Genomic DNA, 21378 nt, shown 5'->3' with positions numbered 1-21378 from the left:
ACTTACTCATGAATTTACATATAATGGGAAGGTTACTTTGGACCCTGATTACAGTCTCATCTCAAGTTTCCATAACCTCCCTAGACTTTCATTTTGTCATCTTTAACGTCAGCATATAGTCGCTAATTCATTTTTGGTGAAGATTATACAAATACATCATATTGAAACATGTTGAGTTATCGCTTCATTCAGATTCTGTCACCAAACACATGTTGAACATCCATTGTGCTACAGATGCTGTAGGGGGTAAAAAATTATTAGAATGCGATGCCTCTCCCCAAGGAGCTAGATTTATTCCCAGGCAACTAGAAGATGGTGCCAAAGGGGAGGTAATTGTGGAACAGAATCTGTTAAAGAACTGAGTAAGAGAAAGGAATTGGTTCTGTAAATTCAAGGGAAGTTTCAAAGAGGCAGTACCATGTGAGGTGAACTTCCAGTGATTTTGTTTTTATTTGCTTGAATCAGGTCTTAGTTGTGACATGGGGATCTTAGTTGCACAATTCAGGATCATTCATTGTGGCCCATGGACCCTCTAGTTGTGGCATGCAGGCTCCAGAGCACTGGGACTTAGTTGCTTCGAGGCATGGGGGCTCTTAGTTCCTTGACTAGGGATTGAACCTGCATCCCCTGCGTTGCAAGGTGGATTCTTAATCACTGGACCACTGAGGAAGTCCGCAGTTTGATTGTTTTGTTTGCTCTTATGTATGCAAAGCACCCTGTTATCCTTTCTATTTTTGACTAAGCACTCTAAGTCTTTCAGGGGAGTCACCAGAGCTCCAGAAAAAATGGGATGTTGTGAAAGACTCATGCATCCCATACATTTGCCTATTTCACCTGCTGTTGCCTCAGTGGAAGCCGTCCACTATTTCCATTTCAGTGGATGGACCTTAGTATCACAAGAACATGAAATCCTCTTTGGTTATTGGTGGACAGAATAAACAGATTCCATTTTACCCTTGTCTAGACTTGGGCAAAGAAAGTGCCCTAAAAATGCCACATAAATATTTTTTTTGGAATGTTGTGTCCCATGAATCATCTGGCTTAATTAGACTGGTCATTTTGTATCCTTTTTTTATATGACCAAGAGAACCAATATCTGACAAATTTTCTGTCCCGGAGAGAAACTTCTGGGAAAAAGTTAGCACTTACTGGATACCAGCTCCATCAAGCCACAGTGCTAATTTTTTTTTTTTCTTTCTGAAAGGACCAATCATTGCTATAAGTATAGAAACATCCTAGAACCTTCTGGTTTATTAAAATCTTCAGAGGCAATGTTTTTAAGCTTTCAGCATAATGTTCAGTTGCCTTTCATAATGAGAATTTAATAGCGACAAGGGAAAACCCGAGTGTAGCTTCTCCAGAGATTCTTCTTAAAAGCTCGGTTCTGCTAGGGAAAAAAAAGCTTTTATAAAAAGAGGAGACGACCCGGAGGGATGGTACAGGGAGGGAGGAGGGAGGGGAGTTCAGGATGCGGAACACATGTATACCTGTGGCGGATTCATGTTGATGTATGGCAAACCAATACAATATTGTAAAGTAATTAGCCTCCAATTAAAATAAATAAATTAAAAAAAAGAGGAGGTCTCTATTTTCTTTTCTTCTAGAATGATGCTTTTGAAACATTAGTCATGTCATGCACACCTCTTCTCTTAATCCTCCAATGGCCTCCTAGAAAAAAAGTCTGAAGTTCTTTCTGTGGTTTACTGGGCAACTCCACAATTTTGCCCTCACTTCCTGCCTCTTCTCCTCACACACTATGGCCCAGCCACAGTGGCCTTCTTGGCAATCCTTGATCTTCACCACGCGTGTTCCCGAAGGCTAGGGCCTTAGTGCTAGCTCTTTATCTGTCAGGATCACTCTTGCTCAGATTTTTTTACAGAGCTTTCATTTTTATTTCATGCAGATTTCTGCTCAAATCTGCATAAATGCTACCTCCCCAGAGATGCTTTTCTGATCACCCTGTTTAGAGTGTAATTTGTATTGATCTCAGTACCTGTTTATGTGTTTCTCCATAACATACATTACTGTCTGGTAATATTATATATGCTATTATATATTGCCAAAATTTTAATTGAAGTATAGTTGATTTACAATGTTGTGTTAGTTTCAGGTGTACAGCAAAGTCATTTTGATTTTTTCAGATTCTTTTTCCTTGTAGGTTATTATGAAATACTGAGTAGAGTTCCTGTGCTACACAGTAGGGAACTTATAGGGAACTTGTAGGGAACAATAAGTAGGTCCTTATTGGTTATATGATAATATATTTTTATTTATGCTTTCTTTCTTTCTCTTAAATGTAAACTCTAAGAAGATTGGGGGTTTTGTCTGTACCCTAGTGTTTGGTACATAGTGGTTTTCAATAAATATTCATTGAATAAAGGAAAGAACTTACATTTCTGTTGCCTAGAAGAGAAAGGGTTAAATAAAAGTTTGAAGCTTTGTGGTGGTATCCATGCTGGTTCAAGACAGAGGTAGTGTGGATTTTTATAGAAAATACACAGAATGTCACATCAGAAGATCTGGGAACTTCTATTTGGCACCTCACTTTAGAGAGGTCTGAGTGTTGATTTTCTCCAACCAGATGGTTTAGACTAAAGCTGACAAGATCAAAGGAAATAAAGAAAGTGGGAAATTTTCATAAATCTTAAATTTTAATGTAATTACTGCCATCTCTTTCAGTTAGTATGTAAGTACAAAAGCAAAACCAGACACTCAAAATGTATCACTTTTAAAAGTGTATCTTCAGTATCTAATGAACTTTCAGTCATCATTAAAAGGAAAACTTACTTGCAATTTAAAAAATGAGTTGAAAGGCTGTTATAAAACAACAAAATATAATATTTCCATATGCATTTGTGAAAATGTAGTTATAAGCCTTGTTTTCTTGTCTCCTAAATTTGTCTTTAAAAAATTAGCTAGGATTTTCATATTGGTTCTTCCTCTCAGGAGTAAGTAGATATGCTAGTCTCAGTAAATTGCAAATTTTAATTTCATAATATTCCCAGCCATCTCTTAGGTATAATCATTGTGAGTCCTTTTGGGTAGATGAAAGAAAACAGCTAAAACCTGCTTCAAATTAGGTTGTTCAAATTCCCTCTTTCTAATGAGGAAATATTAGGAAAAATTTCTAATATGTAACAAAAAGCATCAGTAAAAAGATCAATTTCTAAGAGACTTTTAAAAGTAAGACAAGTATTTTAAATATTAATACTTGAATAAAGAAATGAGGGCTGGATTTTATAGTTGACTAATTCATGTCTTTTTTAGATGAGGGTCTATTTTGATGTTAAGCTGATTTATTTAATTTTTTTAGTCAATATTACTGCCATATTATTGAGATAGTTCATGTGTAATGAAGCTATTAAAATGTGCATGTTGAAGCCCAAGTATAATTTGTGTGTTTACTTGAGGGCGGTGGAGGGTGGTTTTGCTAAAATAATGTCTGTATGTATTTGGAGATGAAAGGTACATGCGAAGTCACCCCTGTGGAAGGAAACCAACTGTTTGTTTTGCAGGGCAGGACTTCAGTCATATACACAGCCTCAATTCAAAGAGCGGGTCTTCTGTGCTCCAGTCTTATTCCCAGTCTCTATTCTGTGTGCAGAATTCATTGAATAGAGTCTCAGAGAAGTGGAGGGACCTATTCTGAAAAGCCAGATGAGGGTAGTACCCATACATCACGCTGGGAGGGTTCCCAACGCTCAGTCAGCACTGAGCTCAGCTGTCAGCTCCTAATGGTACCTTTCCCAGCCATCTTCTCCCTGATGTTCTGGAAGTCCATGCCTTTGGTTCTCTGAGTTTATACTTTATATCATCTTCTGTATCATGTCTCACGTGGCATTTTATTATTCTCACGTGTCTGTTTAAGCAATCCCAGTACTCCGAAGTTCTTTTAGTCCATTTTGTATCTATAGCATAGAGCTCGGCCGATTGTAAGTGCTGACTGTATTTTTTCAGAATAAATAAGTTAATCCAAGTGCTACCCGTCACCCCCCACCCTGAGAGGGACTGAGGGTGTCAGAGTCCAGCCAAAGTTGAGATGGCATGATCCTGGCTTCTACTTCTGACTCCCAGCATTGAGAAGGTGCAGGCATTGTGCACAAAGTTTTTGAAGACTGTCTAGAATTTTAAGCCCTTTTTTCCTCAGCAATGGTTCCTTTTCCAAATCCTTAATTTCCTTTTATGATATGAAGTGCAAAAGGATCAGTCACTGCCCCCTTCTCTTCTTTTCCTAATGAATACCACTATTGATATTGAAAATTACTGGTCTGCTTGCCCTGAACTTCACCTTGGTTGCAAGGATCTCCCCTTCCTAAAGGGCTTCCCAGGTGGCACTAGCAGTAAAGAATCCACCTGCCAACACAGGAGCAGCAAAAGATACAGGTTCAATCTATGGGTTGGGAAAATCCCCTGGAGAAGGAAATGGTAACCCACTTCAATATTCTTGCCTGAGAAATCCCATGGACAGAGGAGTTTGGCGGGCTACATACAATCCATGGGGTCTCAAAGAGTTGGACACAACTGAGTGACTGAGCCCAGCACACAGCCCCTTCCTAAACCAACCCTCTAGTCCTCTAGGAGTCCTGGGTGTAGAGATGTGTGCATGGACTTTCTCCAGTGTGATGAGGTTTACCCTTGGCCCTGAATGAGACGGTCAGTGTCTGTGTGTGTGTGTGTGTGTGTGTGTGTGTGGTGTGAAGGGGAGGGTGGAGGCAAAGAAAGAAGACTGAAGAAGTTAAAATGAAAGTTGCTCAGTTGTGTCCAACTCTTTGTGACCCTCTGGACTATACAGTCCATGGAATTCTCCAGGCCAGAATACTGGAGTGGGTAGCCTTTCCCTTCACCAGGGGATCTTTCCAACCCAGAGATCAAACCCAGATCTCCCACATTGCAGGTGGATTCTTTACCAGCTGAGCCACAGGGAAGCCCAAGAATACTGGAATGCGTAGCCTATCCCATCTCCAGTGGATTTTCCCGACCCAGGAATTGAACCAGGGTCTCCTGCATTGCAGGTGGAGTCTTTACCAGCTGAGCCACAGGGAAGCCCAAGAATACTGGAATGGGTAGCCTATCCCATCTCCAGTGGATTTTCCCAACCCAGGAATTGAACCAGGGTCCCCTGTGTTGCAGATGGAGTCTTTACCAGCTGAGCTATCAGGGAAACCCTTAAGAAGTTAAATGGAGATTTAGAGAAGAATGTGAGTTTTACGGTCTCTGAAGATTTCTTTAATCTTCTTTTCTAGGTTGACTTTGGATTTGCTAAGAAAATAGGATCTGGACAGAAAACATGGACGTTCTGTGGAACTCCAGAGTATGTAGCTCCGGAAGTCATTCTCAACAAAGGACATGACTTCAGTGTGGACTTTTGGTCCCTGGGAATTCTAGTATATGAGCTCCTCACGGGCAAGTAAGTACCTTCAAGTTGTGTTCAGCCTCTTCTTCTGAGAACTGCAAAATAACTTACTCATGATAATACATACATATATATATATATGTATATAAGAATTTAACATTTTGGAAGTGTTTTTGATTAAGCATGATGCCTTTTCCTCTTCACATTATGTCCTGTATAGCATGCTTTCTAGGTTGTAACATGGTGAAAATATTCAGGAAGCTACAGCAAAGGAGCACAAAACTGCTATAGTTTACCTCGAAGGGCTCCCCAGGTGGCGCTTGCGGTAAAGAACCCTCCTGCCAATCCAAGAGACAAAGAGACACAGGTTCGATCCCTGGATTGGAAGGATCCCCTGAAGAGGGCATGGCAACCCACTCCGGTATTCTTGCCTGGAGAATCCCATGGACAACAGAGCTTGGGAGGTTACAATCTGTAGGGTTGCAAAGACTAGGACACAAATGAAACGACTTAGCACTCATGCATGCACCTAGAGGGGCAAGGCCTGTTGTTATAGATACTATATAATTAATACTTTATATACTTTTATATTAAGTATAATTTTACCTAATATATACTTCTATATAGTATTATATACCAATATACTAATGTATATATAGTATATATATAACTATATACTTTTATATTAATTATAATTAATACTTAACTATACTTTCACTATATTAAGTGAAAGTTTGGGGACTTCATCATCAAAATAAGAGGGAGAGTTGAAGTCGTGGGCTGTTATTATTTCCTCATGTATTTTTTTCAGTTGAGAAAATAGCAGATGTATTTCCATTAAATCCATTGATCAATTAAATTTAACCATATTCTTCCATCTTCCCCATAAATCATTAACCAGAAATGCTAAGAGAAGGAAGCGTTGCTGGATTTAAATTTTAATCCCCTTGTCAACTGCTTTCTAGAGGTGCTGATGAACAGAGACAAGACACAGCAGGAGTTTTACAAGTTAAAATTGGATTGTCATTCCTGAAGTGATAAGGAGCTGTATATTAATGAATTCAAGATCCCAAACAGTCATGCCCGCACACACACACTTATACACATATGTGCACAAACACATATTACCTCACATTTGTAAAGCCTTTGCCAGCTTCCAAAGCACTTGCATCTGTTTTATCTAGTTTTGTTTTCACAAACTTATATGGAAGTTAAAGCAGGAATTTTTGTTATCTTAAGGTTTAAATTTGTATTATGATTATTTTATGATTTAAATGTTATGGATTAGAAGACTGGATCAGAGATCTACTCACTAAGACCTGGGATTTAATCTCAGGTCTTCTGACTCCAAGTGAGACACGTTTTTTATTAAACACATGTGCCTTATACAAATGAATTTTTATAACTCATCCATAATGCATGGATGTACCTACGGCACTCAGGTTAGTTTTCTACCTCCATTTATCATTAACTGATTTTGGTCATCCTTTTAAGCCTTTACAACCAAATATCCTCAGTCTTGATTTCAGGGATGATTTGCATATGGAACGCTGTAAGAAATGCTGGAATGAGCCCAGTCTGGGGATCCAAGGCTCAACACATACTTTACCAAAGGAGAGTTTCCTGGAATCTTCTTGAACTTTATACACTGCAAATTTCAGTATTGGATTATGTGTGGCTCTGTTCTTTATCCTTGTCCACATGAAAGATTATTTGATATTATCTGTAATATCAAATATTTTCAAATATTCATTGCTTAAGATTTTGAAGGAAAGAAGAGAAAAACGTCCTGCTAGTCATTTAAAGAGAAAATTGCTTATGGTCTCAGGACACAAGGATTTCTATTTCAAGAATTGGTTTTCTTGTTTCTGGAAAAATAAGTCAGCTGCATTTCTAACAGATACATGATGGCTCTTGTAGGTACCTGGAGAATATACATTTCAGTCTTCATCAGCTAGAATACATTGTTACAAGAAGTGTGGAAATAAAGTGAGGGAATAAGAAAGAGGGAATGATTCTCAATAATTTGGAATTGCCAAAATGGTCTTGAGTTGTCCTAAAGAAATTGAGAGTGGGGGATGGGTGGGATGGAGATTCAAAAGGGAGGGGGATATAAGTATACTTACAGCTGATTCAAGTTGTTGTACAGCTTGTACAACCGACACAACATTGTAAAGCAAGTATCCTCCAATTAAAAATAAACTAAAATATGAAAAACTGTTGAGAAATCATTTTTATAAAGCTTTTCTGGGATAGGGTATGGGGACAGTTCATTTTAAATGTCCTGAAGTTAGGAGGTAAATGAAGATAAGAAAAGAACTGAAAAACCAAACCAAAACAAAACAGAACCTACTTGTAGGTATATAAATAAGTTGAAGATGTTAGAGCAATGTTATTTGTTTCCTACATCTTTTTATTTATGAGTGAAACATAGATTATTGAAAAGTCGGTGCACCAAACTTGTTTCAAGTTTATTACAAAGAGTGGGAGTTCTCACTATCTTCCTGTCTCAGGCGTGACTAAAATAGGGCAGAGTTGTTTGTGAAAATCATCTTTAATTTTCAAAAATTAAATGACACAACAGTGTAGGTATGAAAGTGATTTTAAAAGCAGAGTCTATGCATTAACATGTTACCCAAATTCAGTGGTTCATTCCCAATGCTTTCTTTTTATAAAAATTAGTTTATTTATTATAATTAGAGACTAATTATTTTACAACATTGTAGTGGTTTTTGCCATGGAAAATGCAATGGCAGCCCACTCCAGTACTCTTGTCTGGAAAATCCCATGGATGGAGGAGCGTGGTGGGCTGCAGTCCATGGGGTCACTAAGAGTCGGACACGACCGAGCAACTTCACTTTCACTGTTCACTTTCATGCATTGGAGAAGGAAATGGCAACCCACGCCAGTGTTCTTGCCTGGAGAATCCCAGGGACGGGAAAGCCTGGTGGGCTGCCGTCTATGGAGTCACACAGAGTTGGACACGACTGAAGTGACTTAGCAGCAGCAGCAGCAGCAGTGGTTTTTTCCATACAGTGACATGAATCAGACATGGGTATACATGTGTCCCCTTGTGTCGAACCCCTTCCCACCTCACTCCCCATCCCATCCCTCTGGGTTGTCCCCATGCACCAGCTTTGAGTGCCCTGTTTCATGCATTGAACTTGGACTAGTCATCTGTTTCACATACGGTGGTAATATACGTGTTTCAATGCTATTCTTTCAAATCATCCCACCCTCACCTTCTCGCATAGAGTCCAAAAGTCTGTTCTTTATATCTGTGTCTCTTTTGCTGTCTTGCATACAGGGTCATCATTACCATCTTTCTAAATTCCATATATATACATTAATATACTGTACTGGTGTTTTTCTTTCAGACTTACTTTACTCTGTATAATAGGCTCCAGTTTCATCCACCTCATTAGAACTGACTCAAATGCATTTTTAATAGCTGAATAATATTCCATTGTGTATATGTACCACAACTTTCTCATCCATTCGTCTGCTGATGGGCATCTAGGTTGCCTCCATCTCCTAGCTATTGTAAACTTTCTTATTCATTGTTGCAACCGTTGCCTTGAAATACTCTCTTTTCTGTCCCCGTGCTAGAGTCTCCAGCTCAGTGTCTGTTGCTGAATCCTTCTTGTCATCCTGACCTCAGGTCACTTCGGTCCTTGACCTATTTTCTACCTATTCACTCCTTGGGTGATAACATCAAGTCCCCTGGCCATAAATGCTGTCTAAGGACTCCTCAGAACCACACCTCCCGCCCTAGGCTCTTCCCTGAATGCCAGACTCCTAAGTTCACCTGCTTGCTTAGCATCTCTATTGGGATGTTCAGGACATAACTCTTGATTCTCTTCTTCATAACCTGCTCTGCAACCTGTACTCCCAGCCCACTCCAGTCTTAGTAAAAATAGCTCAGTTCCATGGATCAAAATGCTTTGTGCCTAGCCACTGAGTCACTCAGTCATGCCAACTCTACGACCCCATGGACTGTAGCCCGCCAGGCTCTTCTGTCAATAGAGATTCTCCAGGCCAGAATACTGGAGTGGGTTGCCATGCCCTTCTCCAAGGGATCTTCCCAACCCACAGATCGAACCCAGGTCTCCTGCATTGCAAGTGGATTCTTTACCAGCTGAGCTACCAGGGAAACACCCAAAACGCTTTAGCATCATTCTTGAATCCTTGCTTTCTCCTGCATACCACATTCACCCCATTAGCAAATCCTGTTGACTGCCTTCGAAATAATCTGGAATCCAATCACATCTCCACCTTCACCACTGTTCTAGTCTGAGCTACCAGCCCTGCCTTACCCCACCACTAGAACCATCACAGTTTATTTTCAACACATTTTTTTGTTTTGTTTTGTTTCTTTTCTCCCTTTTGGTCATACCACCTGACATACAGGATCTTAGTTTCCTGACCAGCAATTGACTCCACAACTCCTCCAGTGGAAGCATAGACTCTTAACCACTGAACCACCAGGGAAGTCCATCAACACATTTTTAAAACCTTACTTTGGGTTTTGTAAATTAGAACACATTCCCAGGTCCTTCCCATAGCCCACTAGGTCTATAGTCATGTGACCCTCATCTCTTATCCTCCTGCCCTGCTTACTGACTCCACCAGCAACACTGCCCTCCCTGTTCTAAGAATAACCCATGTCCATTCCTGACTCCTTGCTATCTTGGAATTCTTTGTCTACAAGAGAACAGTGTGACTCATTCTCATCTCTGCTTAATTGTCAGCATATGAGAGAGGCTTAGTGGGTTGCATTTTCTTCTCCAGGGGATCTTCCCGACCCAGGGATTAAATCCATTCCTCTGCCTTGGGAGTTGCATTCTTTACCACTGAACCCCTTTTACTATCCATTGTGTCTAAAAACATCACACCTCTCTCTCACTCTCTGTCCTCTGCTATATTTTTCTTTTCAATGATTATCACCACCCGATAGATTACCTCTATGTCTGTGTATGGATGTGTGTATTTTAAGTGGTATTCAAGTAATGAGATTATTTTCTAGCATATGTGCAGATTTGCTATAAAACAACCTATGAGAGAGAGGGAAGGAGGGAAAGAGGGAGGGTGGAATATTAGTTGTAAATGTGTCTCAGATGTGGGTCCTAATGTCCTATTTTGGCTTTTCTCTAGCCCTCCTTTTTCTGGGATTGACCAAATGATGACCTACAATCTGATTCTCAAAGGCATTGAAAAAATGGATTTTCCAAGAAAGATAACAAGACGACCTGAGGATCTGATTCGGAGACTTTGCAGGTGAGAATGACTATTAAAAATCCTTTGGTTTTAGGGAAAGTGTGAAGGCTTCTTATTTCTGCTGCCATTTTAAAGTTGGATTATGTATTTACTTATAGTACTTTTCTATGTAGCTAGATTATATTTAAAGAAAATCATTTCTACTTTGGGCTTCCCAGGTGGATAGTGGTAAAGAATCCGCCTGCCAGTGCGGGAAATGTAAGAGACACGGGTTTGATCCCTGGGTTGAGAAGATCCCCTGGAGGAGCGCATGGCAGCCCACTCCAGTATTCCTGGAGAATCTCATGCACAGAGGAACCTGGCGATACATAGGATTGCAAAGAGTCAGATATGACTGAAGTGACTTAGCATGTGCCTACACGTTTTCTATTTTATGGTCTGTACTAGGAGTTTGAATTTCCTTCATATGATAGAACCACAGTACCTTCTTATAGTTTAAAAGTTATCCAGATTGTTCAGGTTATCTTTGAGAATCATCTTTGTCTGCTGTAGAGAAAAACAAAACCACGAAACTTACCGTAATGAAGGAGTAATTTATAGCCTCCGTTAATTTTCAGTGGTGATGATAAAGTGTTGCTGTATGCCCTCTTTCAGCCTTCAGTTTTTTTAAAAAAATACTCTGACTTTATTGCAAATTACTGCAGAATTCTATTTAACATTAAAAGTAATTTTTTGGAGAATGGAAGACTTCTAAAATTTTGTTTAAACTTAATTTTGTTGCCTTTTTTAAAACATTTTGAACATTTTTTGCACATATGAACTTTCAAAAGTGCATTAAAATTTAGTAAATTTAGGACATGAAACCTGGCTGCTGGTTGCCCACAGAAATTTCTTCAGGTTTCTAAAATTTTAACTCCATTGTAAATGATTCTCTAAAGCTTTTCTTGGTCTTCTTAGCAAAATTGGTAAGATATAACAGCATCCGCCTATTCTTCTAAGCATTTATTCATAGCTCATTTAAAGCACTGGGATATATACCTATCTATATATCAATATCTATATCTAAGTATCTATATCTATATAGAGAAAGTGAAAGTCGCTCAGTCATGTCCGACTCTTTGCGACCCCATGGACTATACAGTCCATGGAATTCTCTAGGCCAGAATACTGAAGCGGGTAGCCTTTCCCTTCTCCAGGGGATCTTCCCAATCCAGGGACTAAACCCAGATCTCCTGCATTGCAGGTGGATTCTTTACCAGCTAACCCACAAAGGAAGCCCATATATAGCCTATAGCTATACTGGGATATATAGATACATAAGGAGATCAGCCCTGGGATTTCTTTTGGAGGGAATGATGCTGAAGCTGAAACTCCAGTACTTTGGCCACCTCATACGAAGAGTTGACTCTTTGGAAAAGACTCTGATGCTGGGAGGGATTGGGGGGAGGAGGAGAAGGGGACGACAGGATGAGATGGCTGGATGGCATCACTGACTTGATGGACGTGAGTCTGAGTGAACTCCGGGAGTTGGTGATGGACAGGGAGGCCTGGCGTGCTGCGATTCATGGGGTTGCAAAGAGTCGGACACGACTGAGCGACTGAACTGAACTGAACTGATATTCATATTTCTGACTGTAATTGGACTGTGGCTCCTCCAGAGAGGGCGTATGTTTTCTCTCTCCCTATACACAAATGTGCCTGATTTATACATATTACTGACGAATGAATGGATAAAGAAAAAGCATTAAATTTTAATGTAAAATTCACTCAAGCATAATTATTATAAGCTGACTTAAAACTTTTTTTGTAGGCAAAATCCAACAGAAAGACTGGGAAATCTGAAGAATGGAATCAATGACATTAAGAAACACAGGTACATATTTCTCTGCCCAGCAAATGTAGAAATATTTTTTATTTTTAAAATGTGGTCATCTTGAAGCTTTTCTCAGTATGCTGCAAAGACCCCTCCCCAGACACTCAGTTTACCCTTTCTGGTGCATTATTTCTCATCTGTGTTATACTACCTGCAGTTACAAAGATCAATCTCAGTGTGCTTTCGCCAGTGCTGGAAATTCCTATCAAGTATGGATAAAGTTACAAAACAAATCACAAAATTACATATTCAGGTTATAGCAACTTAGCTTTTTATCTGCTGCTGTCTTTATTATTTTCCAATATTATCTTGGATTCTGTAAAGGAATCAAGTTCTAATTTTGACATTTGATTTGCAGTTAAAGTAGGATACTATCATTGTTATCCATATTCAAGAGAATGGGTTAACTAAATCAACTCTTAAATAGCATTCTATTTCAGTTAAACTGATATTATACATTAATTTGAAACATAATTTTCCTTTGACTAGCTCTCCACATTTTATTATTATTTTAAAAAGTTTATTTATTTTAGTTGGAGGTTAATTACTTCACAGTATTGTAGTGTTTTTTTGCCATACACTGATATGAATCAGCCATGGGTGTACATGTGTTCCCTATCCTGAACCCCCCTCCCACCTCCCTCTCCATCCCATCCCTCAGGGTCATCCCAGTGCACCAGCCCTGAGCACCCTGTCTCATGCATCGAACCTGGGCTGGCGATCTGTTTCACATATGATAATATACATGTTTCAATGCTATTCTCTCAGATCATCCCACCCTCGCTTTCTCCCACAGAGTCCAAAAGACTGTTCTATACACCTGTCTCACATATAGGGTTATCGTCACCATCTTTCTAAATTCCATATATATGTGTTAGTATACTGTATTGGTGTTTTTCTTTCTGGCTTACTTCACTCTGTATAGTAGGCTCCAGTTTCATCCACCTCATTAGAACTGATTCAAATGTATTGTTTTTAATGGCTGTGTAATATTCCATTGTGTATATGTACCACAGCTTTCTTATCCATTTGTCTGCTGATGGACATCTAGGTTGCTTCCATTTCCTGGCTATTATAAACAGTGCTGTGATGAACATTGGGGTACACATGTCTCTTTCAATTCTGGTTTCCTCAGTGTGTATGCCCAGAAGTGGGATTGCTGGGTCATATGGCAGTTCTATTTCCAGTTTTTTAAGGAATAGCTACACTGTTCTCCATAGTGGCTGTACTAATTTCCATTCCTACCAACAGTGTAAGAGGGTTCCCTTTTCTCCACACCCTCTCCAGCATTTACTGCTTGTAGACTTTTGGATAGCAGCCATTCTGACTGGTGTGAGATGGTACCTCATTGTGATTTTGATTTGCATTTCTCTGATAATGAGTGATGTTAGCTCTGCACATTTTAAAGTCTCATATTGTACTTTACTTTTTCGGGTAAGGTACATTGATTTCCACAAAACCTCAAACCATGTTTTATCCTTATGTAGTAATCTAATATGCACCTCTTCAGGTCTGTGAATTTCTAAAACTGGACTTTAAAACCATCAATAACCTCCACAACATAAAATCTCTGATTTTTTGGCATGTGTGGAAATTCAAGCCTTGGAGTTGTTTGTTTGTTTTTAATCTATGCCTGGCTAAATCCTGCCATCCTCAAGATGTTTTGCTTTTGTGCTTGATTTACAAATAGAGACTATCACCTCTTGATAGTTCAAAAAAAATAAATTTGAGAATTTCATTTTTGAAAACCTTTGAACACACTGCTGTGTTCACTTTCAGAGAGGAAAACACCTCTCAATATTTTATTTCTCTCTGGATGTTTTTACTGAAGAATTAGAGGCAAATCACCATAGAGTGAAAATAAAGGGAGAGATGCTGCTGAATAGAAACACTGTCCATTTTTCTGAACAGTAGTGGTGCAGCTCAAAAAAAAAAAAAAATCCCTGGGCTGCCAACCCTGCTCTATCTATTCATGAGCTTTCTTGAAATAAAGCCATGTATTCAACATTGTAAATTCATATTGGGCTCTTCCGTAAGGAGTCAGGGTATATCAGGAAGGAGGTGGGGAGCAGGGAAGAGATGGAGACAGACAGACACATCTGTGCATTTCAGAGACATCAAAATGCTTAGAGCATTTTCTGTTCTTTATTCTTAGAGCCTTTGGATGGTCTTCAGTGTAAAGTTTATTATTTATCTTAGATTCCAGTTTCTCTCTCTTCCTACATGCTGTTATCACAGTTTCTTCTCTCATGATAAAAAGACACATAAATATACCATTCTTATTGAACAAACAAAAGTCCTGTCAATTAAAGTCCCTCTTCCAGTGTATTGTCTTCTTTTGTCTCATTAAAGAAGCGTCTTCATGGTTGCTCTGAGGTAGTTGGAAAATAGAAGTGATATAATTGTTAACAGGTTCCAGTTTTATCTCTTGCTTCTCATTTACCTGAGGCTCATTTAAATGTAACTGTCAAATTGGAATTTTATGCACATGCAAATTGATGCTAAAGGACTTTCTCACTTTAGTGTGGTAATGAAGAATTTTGAATTCCCTTCCCCACAGGGATTAATTTGCCCATGCTTTTTAACAGACGGTGCTCTTTGCCAAGTAGCTGAAGCATCCGTGTGTAGGGCAGAGTTCACTAATAAGATGCAGCAAATTTACACAGTGCCTTCTGGTGAGCACAGGGAGCTTAAAACCATTATTTCATCTTATTTTTATAGTGATTCTTAAGATACAAAGCTGGGGCATGTGGGGCTGAAAAACAGATCTCTCTGCTTTCAAATAGGAGTGTTCTAGAACCTTCTATAAGTCTCCAAGGCATATATAGCTTCTCTACCCAGGATATTCTGGATTTTTTTTTTTTTTTGAGAAAACATTCTTTCTGGGCTTCCCTGGAGGTCCAGTGGTTAAGACTCCATGCTTCCAATGCAGGGAGCACATGTTCAATCCCTGGCCAGGTAACTAAGATCCCCACATGCCATACATTGCTGCCTAAATAAAGAAATAGAACAAAAAAATTTTCTAAAATTTGCTGTCAGATTTTCCAGCTCCTCTCTAAGGTAAAATATTTTTTTTTCTTAGAAAGCTGTTTACTTCAATTTTGTTTTTTAAAACAATACAGTTAAACATGTTCTATTGTTAAATGTTTGTCCAGTCTGTGATAAATTGTCTTTCCTAAAAATATAGTTCCTCTCTCTCCTTTTTGTGAGTTAACTTATTAACTAGGTACCAATCATGTCTGTCTGAAAAGAGGGATAATATATTTGTAGGGTACAATTAAATCTTTCCTGCTAGGCCCAGGAGTAATTTGTTTCCAGTCTCATAATGTTACCTTTAATATTTCAAGTCTCTAGAATTTTACTCTCAAGAATAGCTACAAGTCTTCTAAAAATGAAGAAGCAATTTATGTGCAGTTGCTGCTAATATTTCTTTAGTGAATATTTTTCACACACGAGTGCATGCTGGCACTTGGATTACTTAAAATGTGGTTAGTGTCAAAAAGGCCAAGTGTTAAGTGAATAACCACTCATGTTAAGTAAATATTGCCATAAGTCAAATTGTAACAAGTACTCAACAAGAAATGCACAGGCTCTTTGATTCAGTGGAGTAACAGTAATGATTTTTATTAATATTTATGGAGTAGGTTCTGGGTAGAGAGCATTGTAAAATATGTGAAAAGGAATTGTGGCAGACTTCGGTGGTAAAAGAAAAGAACCCACAGAACTGTGTGCCCAGAAATCCCTAAAAATGGAGCCTCAGTCTGTACAAAGAAGCTGATGGGTGGATCAAGCAGAAGACTTCTGCGGTTTTGCAGCAAGGACAGGGGAAGTCATACAGCTAGCACCGCTGTCTGACTCTCACTCTTTGCTTAAAGACTCAGCAGCTCAGGCAAAAATGGCGCTTTGAGTGAAGAATGGCATGGCATCTAAAATGGAATGTACCAGAGCCTGCCCTCTGTTTTTAGTATTTTTTCTTTTGCTAAGCTTAGACTTAGGATGGGAGATCCAGTCACGGAGTGACCCCCAAACCAGTTCCAAGAGTGGAAAGAGATTGAAAAAGGTAGAAAAACGTAACTGCAGGTCCAGTAGACAGACAGAAGAATGTGACGGTCTTATACAATCTCCCAGCCTGCCTTCTCCCACCTCCTACCACCCTCCCATTGCACCCCTGCCGTGGATATTCTTCACATAGCAGCCGTAATTGTCTTAACATGCTTAGATCACATCAGTTCCTTCTAACTTTGTACTGGTTTTCCCCTAAGCATAAAATCTTGATGCCTTTTTTTTTTTTTTAATTTTTTTTATTTTTTTAAATTTTAAAATCTTTAATTCTTACATGCATTCCCAAACATGAACCCCCTCCCACCTCCCTCCCCATAACATCTTTCTGGGTCATCCCCATGCACCAGCCCCAAGCATGCTGCATCCTGCGTCAGACATAGACTGGCGATTCAATTCACATGATAGTATACATGTTAGAACTAAATAGACATTTCTCCAAAGAAGACATACGGATGGCTAACAAACACATGAAAAGATGCTCAACATCACTCATTATTAGAGAAATGCAAATCAAAACCACAATGAGGTACCACTTCACACCAGTCAGAATGGCTGCGATCCAAAAATCTGCAAGCAATAAATGCTGGAGAGGGTGTGGAGAAAAAGGGAACCCTCCTACACTGTTGGTGGGAATGCAAACTAGTACAGCCACTATGGAGAACAGTGTGGAGATTCCTTAAAAATTGCAAATAGAACTACCTTATGACCCAGCAATCCCACTTCTGGGCATACACACCGAGGAAACCAGAATTGATGCCTTTTTATGTTCTGCAAGACCCTACAGGATCTGGCCTCTGACTGGTTCTCAGACATGATATGTTTTTCTAGTTTTCCCTCCATTCACTACACTTCTGCTCATTTCATCACTTTCTTCCATTTAGAAAGCCATTGACATGAATCTATCCATGGCTTCTCCATTCTCTTCATTATGGCTTTAACTCAGATATTACTTCTTCAGACATCACTCTGGCTAAAAAGCAGTACCTCCCAACCCATCCTCATCCCAGTCAACCTCTACCATTTTATTCTCTTATGTTTTCTCTTTATTCTCTATTACTTATTAGTATATGAAACTAATGTAAGTATTTGTAGTACTTACTTGTTTGTTTGCTTGTCACCTCCTACCAAAATAAAGATATCTTAAAAGCAGGGTCTTTGTTGTTTCTGATTCCTGGGACCAAATTGACTTTCCGCACTAGACTGGTGCCAGCCCTGGGCTGGTACTTTTTCTTTTCTTTCTTTCTTTTTTTTTTTTCTTTTTTGAAGTTTTTATTTTGTATTGAGGGTATAGCCGATTAACAATGATGTGATAGTTTCAGTGAACAGGGAAGGGACTCAGCCATACATATTCATGTGTCCATTCTCCCCCCAAACCACCTCCCATCCAGGCTGCCACATAACATTGAGCAGAGTTCCCTGTGCTATACAGTAGGTCCTTGTTGGTTATCCATTTTATTAATAAGTATATAGCAGTATGTACATTTTTCTTGACTGACTAAAGTGACTTCAGTGTCCCAACAGAAAAGATCAGTATTATATAAAACAGTATTACTCCATGTGCTTCATAATATTCTGAGAGACAGAGTACATTTTTTTTTCTGTCTGAGAGAAGTAAGCTCTCCTCATTTCTGGTGTTGAATCTCCAGCTCACCAAGCCTGATATGTATCCTAAAGACCATATCAGTCCTTTTAGATTAATGATTTGGAAGCAATAAATGAAAGGACTTCATCTGGCCTTTAGCTTCATCCCATTACAGATAATTGTGAGATAGTTTTTCTCTTGGAGCTTTCTAGATACATTTCATCAAGAGCATCACAATATGGCAATGTGATGTTGTAAGAATGATAGTTAGAGATCCTGTGTGAATGTGTCCTCTTGTTGTAGACTCATTAAGTTATTCAACAGACATTTATTTGAGCCCCTGTTTTGTTCCAAGTGGGCTTCCCAGGTGGCCCTAGTGGTATAAAGAACCCACCTGCCAGTGCAGGAGACATAAGAGATGCAGGTTTGATCCCTTGGTTGGAAAGATCCCCTGGAGAAGGAAATGGCAATCCACTCCAGTTTTCTTGCCTGGAGAATCCCATGGACAGAGGAGCCTGGCAGGCTGTCATCCACAGGGTTGCAAAAAAGTTAGACACAACTGAAGCAACTTAGCATGCACTGTTCCAAGTGTTAGTGACACTTCTTTGGAAATGAGCTTGCATTCTTGCCATCATGGAGCTTGGATTCTAGTTGGGGAGAAAGAAAATAAAGAAGATATTTTAACTACATAAAGTGCATAGTAGAGATATTAGAGAGTGTCAAGTACAAGGAGAGAAAATAGGAAAGGATGGGATATAATGTGTGGTGGGGAGGGTAGGGGTGCGAGGCATGGGGAAGGTTTGCCATGTTAGACTGGATGGTAAAAGAAAATGAAAGGAAGTGAAGTCACTCAGTTGTGTCCAACTCTTTGCCACCCTATGGACTGTAGCCCACCAGGCTTCCCCATCCACAGAATTTTTCAGGCATGACTACTGGAGTGGGTTGCCATTGCCTTCTCCAGGGGATCTTCCTGACCCAGGGATTGAACCCGGGTCTCCCAAAGAAGGCTTCTCTAAGAAATGACCTTTGAGAAAATATGTGATACTGTTGAGGGAGCAAATCACGTGGAAATCTGGGGAAAGACTCATTCACTTACAGGGGCTTACGTGCAAAGGCCTTGAATTGGGAGCATCCCTAGCTTGTTGGAAGAATGTTGAGGAGACACAGGTGCAAAACAGAAAGAAAGAGAAAAGTAGGACAGTGGTAAGGTGGGGGAAGGGTGGTGGCTGAAAGGATGATTTTGTAAGTCAATGGGTTATAGTAAAGACATGGTGAAGACTTTGCCTTTTACACTGAGTGAAACTGAAAGCATTGGACAGCTTTGAACAAAGGCATGATGTGACCTGACTTACATTTTCAATGATTGCCTTTGCTGCTGGATTGTTTCGCATGGACAAAAGTAGAAGGACCTGTTTGCATGCATGCATGCGCTCAGGTGTGTGCATCTCTTTGTAACCCCATGGACTGTAGCCCTCCAGGCTCCTCTCTCCATGGGCTTCTCCAGGCAAGAATACTGGAGGGGATTACCATTTCCTAGTCTAGGGATTCTTCCTCATCCAGGGGTTGAACCCACATCTCTTGAGTCTCCTGCATTGGCAGGGGGATTCTTTTACCCCTGAGTGACCTGGGAAGGTCAGAGGACCTGTTAGGAGGTGATTGTAATAATACAGGCAAGAAATACTAATGGCTTGGTGCATGCTGGTAGAATGGAGATATTGAGTATTTGTAGGGTTCTGAATACAAATGTATTTTGAAGATAATGCTGACTAAATTTGCCCATGAACTGAGACAGGATGTGAGAGAAAGGATAACTCCAAAGTTTTTGGTTTGAACAACTGGAAGAGTTGAGACAAATTTATTGAGGAAAATTTGGAGCTTCAATGTGAACCTGATTGTTGCTAGATACCCATTAGATATTCTTTGGGGTGATAGTGAATGGCAGTTATGGATATCAGCCTATAAAACAATGGGGTGGGGAGATCTTGAATGGAAATAGAAATTTGAGAGTAATCAGTTCATACATGCTATTTAAAGCCATAAGACTGAATGAGATTACCTACAAAGTGAGGGTAGTTGAAAAATGAACAGGTCCAATGACTGAGCTCCAGAGCGCAACAACTTCATATGGAAATAGCAGTGGAAAAGGAGAAAAAGTATTCAGGAAGGTAAGAAGAAAGCCAGAACAAGAGTATGTTTCTGGAGCCAAGCAAAGGAAGTGTTTGAGTAAGTGTGAGTGATGAGTAAGTGTGAGTGATGGGTAAATGTGAGTGATAAGCTGTGGCAAATGCTGCTGGCAGCGAGGTTAAAACTGAGAATCAAGGCAATTTCATGGAGTGGAGAGGGTGAAATCTGACTGAAGTATGCCCAGGATAAAATGGATAGTGTCGACTGAAGCAAAACACACAACCTAAAAGTTGCAAGTTAGGTTTTATTTAAAGACCTTACTGAGGACGATAGCCTGGGAGGTAGCCTCTCAGCTATCTCTGAGAAACTGCTCCAGAGAGGTAAGGGAGGAGCTGGGATATATAGGAGTTTTTGCTTAAGAAAAAAGCGTGTAGTAGGACATGAGAAGATTACTGCTAAAACAGGGTGGGGCAATCTAAGGGTAGAGGAGGAAGAGTTTACCTACAAACTATTAGGTATTAGGTAAATAACAAGCTACAAAGATATATTGTACAACACAGGAAATATAGCCGATTTTGTAATAACTATAAATGGAGTATAACCTTTTAAAATTGTCAGTCACTGTATTATACATCTGTAACATATAATACTGTACAGCAACTATACTTCAATTTAAAAAAAGAGAGAAAAAACATTTACTGCTAATCACAGATAAAAGACATCACAAGTCAACGATTTTACTGCTTTTCTGTATATGAGAAGATGCAAGAGTCTGGGCATCTTCTTGACATTATTATTTTGGTATATATCTTAACTATCTAGTGCCAGTGTTAGGTTTTTCTCCACCCCAAATTGCTTGCCAGGTGGCTACAGTGGCTAATGGCTTCAGTGCAGGCAACATTCAGTGTTTACTGGAATCAGTTCAGTTCAGTTCATTCGCTCAGTCATGTCCGACTCTTTGAGACCGCATGAACTGCAGCATGCCAGGCCTCCCTGTCCATCACCAACTCCAAGAGTCCACCCAAACCCATGTCCATTAAGCCAGTGATGCCATCTGGCTCATCTTCTGTTGTCCCCTTTTCCTCCTGCCCTCAATCCCTCCCAGCATCAGGGTCTTTTCAAATGAATCAGCTCTTTGCATCAGGTAGCCAAAGTATTGGAGTTTCA

At 39.6% G+C, this 21378-nt stretch overlaps 1 protein-coding gene across 8 annotated transcripts in view; it reads left to right on the top strand.

The window, feature by feature from the left end:
- The window catches only part of PRKG2 (protein kinase cGMP-dependent 2), a 128518-nt gene that overhangs the window by 98434 nt on the left and 8706 nt on the right, over positions 1–21378 (top strand). For all 8 annotated transcript variants that reach the window (XM_042251548.2, XM_060417653.1, XM_060417654.1 and 5 more), the window contains 3 exons: positions 5244–5407; positions 10508–10630; positions 12381–12443. In XM_042251548.2, the coding sequence (XP_042107482.1) occupies positions 5244–5407; positions 10508–10630; positions 12381–12443 (350 nt within the window). The remainder of the gene's footprint in view (positions 1–5243; positions 5408–10507; positions 10631–12380; positions 12444–21378) is intronic.

The sequence above is a fragment of the Ovis aries genome, chromosome 6 (genome assembly GCF_016772045.2).
Source record: "Ovis aries strain OAR_USU_Benz2616 breed Rambouillet chromosome 6, ARS-UI_Ramb_v3.0, whole genome shotgun sequence".
Lineage (NCBI taxonomy): Eukaryota > Metazoa > Chordata > Mammalia > Artiodactyla > Bovidae > Ovis > Ovis aries.
This window is presented reverse-complemented; position numbering and strand designations above follow the sequence as displayed.